Below are 5,978 nucleotides of genomic sequence, written 5' to 3' on the forward strand. Positions count from 1 at the left end.
CCTCCCCGGGCTCCAAACCCCACCCTCCCCCACAGTCCCCCACACCTTCACAAACACCACCCTCCCACACATGCATTTAAAAATAGCATCTCATGATTTACATTCCAAATCTCTTGATTTTTAAGAGTTTGTCTCATGATTTTGGACACGGTGGGGTTGGCAATACTGTTGCAAGCTTTGAGGGACTTCTGCCTTGACTTGTCCATTTTCCACAGAGTGCAGGGGTAGATCAAGCTTTTTTATGCCCAGAAATAAAGGCAGCAGGCCAATTCTTGTCCCAGAGAGTGCGGCATATTGGAGTTTTATTCTTTGCTGCCTGAATCTGTTTGTAGCCACCTGGGTGAGATGGGCGCAAAATGCTACCAGAGCAGAATTCGACACTCTGCTTGCTCTCCCCTGGACTACCTGGGGCAGTCAGCAGTTTGCTGGGTGCTGTGTTTGTCAGCACTGGTTTTCTAGCAAGGGGATTTCCTGGATTTTTTTATCCAAGTGGAAAAGGCAACCCCGCAGGCAGGCCACCTGTGGGGGACAGCGCGTCTGCATCTGAACAGGTACCTCTGCAAAGTATCTCATTCCGTCTATGGTGTGTTCAGAACCACTGGTCTCCAGGTCCAGCCCGCCCCAGTGAAGGTGCATCTGGACAGCAGTGAAGCGGCCTGGGAGTCCTTTGGTGATGCGCATGGTGGGCGGCAAATCAATCTGGACTGAAAGGCAGAATCAGGGAACAGCATGAAATCAATGGAAATGGACGGAGCTGGGCCGGGGTGGTAGCCATCTATGTACTACAGGGTGTTGCCCCTTCTGCTGAGAGCATCTCAACTGAAGTCAAGGCAAGGTCTCCGGTAAAGCATGTAGATGTGTGATCAGTGCCAGTGAAGTCATCGGACTCTCTGCAGCCTGCTAGGCATGGGTTTAAGTTCTTCCCTTCCCACAAATCATACAAGTGTTGCTAAGAGCAATTATGCAAGCAGCTTCTATTTAAGTTAAGCAATTATGTGAAGGAGACTGGGACTAGCAAGATCAATTGTGAGTGTGCAAAGCACGGTAGGAAATTCCTCCGGTCACCATTAGCAACTAAGACGTGTCTAAGGGTCTAGGGTAGAGGAAGTGACCTCTCCTGTATCTGCGATGAAAGGAGTTGTTGGTATATCAGCCTGGCATGCCTAATAAATAGCAAGTACTTGATCTTTCCACAGCAAACTGCATAAAGTAGCATTAGGGTAGCAGAGAGGTTGCTCCTGAAATTCTGTCTACCTAATTGCTGCCAGCCTATTCAGAGCTTTGGCTGTCTGAAGCATGTCCTAAGTTTGGGCTCTGCCTCAGGGAAGCACTACCATGATGACAGTGACTCTGGATTAGAAGGGAAAGTCTCTCCTTTACAATAAATCCTTTCCCCAGCCTCCCTCATAGCAGCAGGGCTGCAGGCCACTTAAAATCCCTGTAGGCAGGTTGTTCCCCAGGCCTTGGTGATAATGAATTAATCCTCAGCCTTTACATGTGCCTTTCATTTGACGGGGCTCTGTGCAGTTTGCTTAGCAGCAGTGTGTCCATTTTACAGATGAGAAAAGGGAGGCACAAATGAGTTAAACATCCTTGCCCCTGATCATACAGTGGGGAAAAGGTTCATTCCACCTCTTGCAACAATGTACAAACTCAAGGGACCCCATCCCACAGGGGTGGGCATGATAGGCCGAAATAAATCAATTATTCTGAGAGAATACGAGGAAAAAGTTTGCGGAGACCATTTTGGATGGTTGAAAGAGGATCATTGGAGTGCCCGATACAGGAAGCACACTGGTAATTATTACACCACACATTACCTTTGCAAAAACAGTATCTACTGAGAGATGCAAATCCTAAATATTTGCTTTCCTGTTGAGGTACCCTGCAAGCCAGAGGGTCACATTGGTAATGTGTGTTCTTTGTTCTGTTTAGGTTGAACAGAGATACCCACCTTGTTCTCCCTAACAGTAAATCCCAGCAAGTTACAAAAAGCTTTTCATTCCTTAGAAATAAACACAAGCCCCGATTCATAATGTTATGTTTTGGATGCAGAAGGAGAAAGGATCCTTTGTTCAGGCAGACAAGCTAAAAACATGGCTCTTTCTAACATGCCCAGAGCATCAATGTTGTGTTGCAAACAGCTCCATTGCTTATTGTGTAGACACATGCTAACTCTTGTTTCATAATTAGGGGTATTTACTTTACCAGGGAACTCATTATAGGTTGTTCACTCTGCAAAGCAGGGGGCGAAAGCAGCTGGGAGCATGCGCTAGGGACAAAATCCTGTCTGCCGTGTAGCTGAGAATACACTGCTAAGACAGCGCGAACATACCTGAGGGCTGATTCTCCTGCAGCTGTCACCCAGTATAGTCATTTACCTCTGAACTGGTAGAGTCTCACACCTCCTTTGCTCTCATTTGACACAGAGAGCAATCAGGTTCTGAGTTGTCCGTCTATACCCGACTGCAGGAGCTCCAGCATCTGGGCAGAGGTCTTACAGTTTTCATACTGCCGCACATCACTGTAAAGCCTGAGCTCAGACTAGGCATGGCGTAACTTGGGATACTGCCCACTACAGGATGAAAACTCAGGGCTTTGTGTGCCTCTACGATTGGTCTCCACAAGGGACAAATAGCTTAACGCTACTGCGAGCTAATGCCGATTCATCTTTAGCATGAATTAGCCTCTGCAAAATAAGTCAGTCTTTAGACTGCATAAGAATGAGCCGATAGGATTTGGGTAAAATGCTTGTAATCGTCTGTGGAAAGGTAGCGTGTGTCCTGGAGGGAGGTGGAAGAGGCATGTCAGCTGGGTGCCGAGAATTTCCCAGCGTCAGGCCCCATCCCTCAGAGTGCCGACTGCCCTTTATTCCCCTGGATCAGCACAGGGTGGGATCATTCCCTTAAGAAGGCAAGAGCTAAATGCCAAAATGCTTACTGCAGGGATTCCTAGGCAGGGGAATGCTAGGATACTGATGCCCTGCATTGAGGCCAGTCCCTGATGCATGCCTGCTGCAGTAGTGCCAATGGAGTTTGTTATAGTGAAATGTGCCCCAGGAATTATACAAGTCAATAAACTCACAGATAGTACTTTGTACAATTCAGGTCTATTAAGGTCTTATGTGTCCAAGGAGAACCTTCCTTCCCCCTGCATTTCGCTGTGCTTAGTCTCTCTTGATGTTGCCTAGGGAAAGATTTTCCAGGAGAAAGATAAGACAAGCCACTCCCATGGGGTGCTGAAGGGTGGCTCTAGGATTTGGCCTGTGTCCCTGATTTAAAATGCCCTGGGTGATGAAGTGAATATCTGCATGTTGACAAGAATGTAAGAAAATACAACTATGCAATCAGAGCCTGGAGAGAGAAACTGGGAAGAATTAATTTGCAAGTAGAGGAGCTGATAATGTCAGCACCAGAAGCTTCAACAGGAATAGTTGGGGGCCCTGGTTCATTAATGATTCTTAGAAATACAGTCACAGCTGCCTTTCTTTAGAGACAGCATGTCTCACTGCTCTCTGCTCCCCACTTCATGTCTCCAGTTTTCCTTTGAGCAAAGAGGAATGAAAGAAGGTAAGATAAGAGTGCTCCAACCATCTTTTATTAATAGACAGATCTTTCTCCCCCTCAATGCCAGGACATTCCTTACTAGCCACTCACTTGTAACCCAAGCCCATCCTCTCAAAGGCCCCTAAGTGATGCATCAGGCAGCATTTTACAGTAGGCCAAGTGCTGGGCTGGGCAAGAAGCCAGGAGTCCCTGAATTCCAGCCACGGCCCTGAGCTGGGAGGTGATTACAGGCAAGTCACTAAATCCACTGGGGGCTTCAGTGTCTACCCTGTAGAAGTGGGAACAGCAATATTTACCCACTGCCAGTAGGGTTATGTGATCTGTTCATGTTTGTATGAAAGGGCTCTCAGGACTGCCTTGTCCTTTATGTTGCTGTTTGCACCTGAATGCAAATTACCCCTGAATTAGAATTTTCTAGTGAAAGCACAGGTGGCTTTGACTCGCTTACCGTGGGTGCAAAATGACGACATAAAGCTCAACACAGTCAGAACAAGTCCCACTAAGTACTAGGTAGTATGAGAAGTCTAGCGACATTCCTAGGCGCTGCTGGTCTTTAGGGCTAGGGACAGAAGTTACACAAAAACCGGCTTAAGTGATCAGAAACTGGTTTAAACCTGTAACAAAATAGAAGTTCAGTGCATGTAAACCAGATTCAAAATGGCTGAAGCTGGTTTAAGATAAACCTGGTTGAATGTAGTATCAGGCTTCAGTGATTTAGGTCAAACCGGTTTGTGAAACTTCTGTCCAAGACCCCTTCCTGGTTCAAGTTAAATCTGAGTCCCCCAGCATCCCAGCATGCTCTGCAGCCCTGGGCTGGGTTGTGCCGTCTGCTCCAGAGAGGAGGCTGGAGCATGCAGGGGCTGGCTCACTGCACCCCACCCCCCCCGGCAACCCCCAACTGGGGTCTGCAGCCAGGGAGGGTGGTTAAACTCACCTTCCCCCCAAGTACAGAGATGCCCTGCTGGCTTACTTTGTGCTGGCTGTGCCTCTGAACTACAAATCCCAGAGGCACCTGGAAGCAGGAAGAGGAAGTGATGAACAATCCTGTGGAGTCCTGCTGCTGTGATTGTGGATTGCGAATCCCAGAGACCTCCGGGCAGCCGGAAGAGAAAGCAAATATGCAGCCCATGCTGGCTACGTGCCAGAGAGCCGTGCTGTAGCAGCCCCCGGTTTCTGGCCTAAGCCACTACAGGCATGTGGTTGCATTTCCTGAATCAAAAGTGAATGTCTGTTCATTTGTTTATTGTTTCAATCTTTGCAGCTTAGACTAACCTGCAAAGACTGAATCAATTCGGCCTCAGACATTTTGACTGTCTGTACTTAGCCTAGGAATGATACTGTATGTGCCCTTTTGAGGAATGAAAAACTGCATCTTCTTTCTGTTGCTTATACATATGCTGCTGACAGGGTTTCCCACCAGGGAGGGGAAAAAAAAAAAAAAAATCAGCAAAATTTGGAGAATGGAATGAAATGAGGTTACAAAGCAGAAAGCTGAAATAGCTGAAGTGAGAAGGGGGAGGCTTGAAAAAGAAAGACAACATTGTGCATGTCAGTAAAAATAAAAACAAACCAAAACTTCCAAGTGTCAAAAGGTTACCTGCACGTGTACACGCTGAATAATCCTCTAAAGTGTTTGCTCTGCGAGGAGAAAGAAAACTTCCTAACCAACTGGCAGGAGGCAATGCTGCTGCCAGCCAGCTCCTGCACTGGGATGGGCTGGAGGGAACATACCTGCTACTCAGCCGTCCATAAGAGGGCTGCAGGGTGTGTTGGCCTAGTAAGGAATACCTAACTATGACAGGATGCCTAAATTAATCCGAGGTACACGTACCTCCTTATTAGATTACTGCCCTGTTGTATTGAGTACTGCATTACAGTCGTATCTTCAGTGTGGCAGAAGACATAGAGGAACTTGATTAATTCAATGTTACATTGTCCTGTATGTACAGAGATAGACACAGGACCCATATCTGCATCTAAGCACACAAAGTAAAAAAGCACCTGAATTCATACAGTTCTTTGATCTCTTCTGCTTGCACTGAATTTGCTATACTACCTCCTACACTGTACAGCTCAAACCCCAGTGGATGTAGCCCAAGCCCTAACTGTTATTTCAAAAGGAAGGACAGCATCTGGTTATATAATCACTACCAGCAAAGTTACCCGAGGCAGGGTTTGCTGTCCCTTCCAACTTGCTACAAAGGGTGGGTCTGATCCTGCAGGATAATGAGTCCCCAGTCACATCAGTGTAATATGACAGTCAACAGATCTGAAGAAAGTGGATGGGGGGTTCAAGAGGAGCCTAGTTTAGGTGACCTTGGGGTCTCAGGAAGGCAAAGTGGTGACCACACGACCACTGGACAAACATTGTCCTAGGGCATGCTCAATAAAGAGCATCTCCTTGGCCACTTT

General features: G+C 47.1%; 1 protein-coding gene across 1 annotated transcript in view; it reads right to left on the bottom strand.

Annotated features, from left to right (window-relative positions):
• The window catches only part of CA6 (carbonic anhydrase 6), a 20,710-nt gene that overhangs the window by 11,916 nt on the left and 2,816 nt on the right, over positions 1-5,978 (bottom strand). The window contains exon 4 of the mRNA XM_019511780.1: positions 556-704. Within this exon, the coding sequence (XP_019367325.1) occupies positions 556-704 (149 nt within the window). The remainder of the gene's footprint in view (positions 1-555; positions 705-5,978) is intronic.

Source organism: Gavialis gangeticus, unplaced genomic scaffold, assembly GCF_001723915.1.
Source record: "Gavialis gangeticus isolate Ggan-Ray unplaced genomic scaffold, GavGan_comp1, whole genome shotgun sequence".
In the NCBI taxonomy this organism is placed as follows: Eukaryota; Metazoa; Chordata; order Crocodylia; family Gavialidae; genus Gavialis; species Gavialis gangeticus.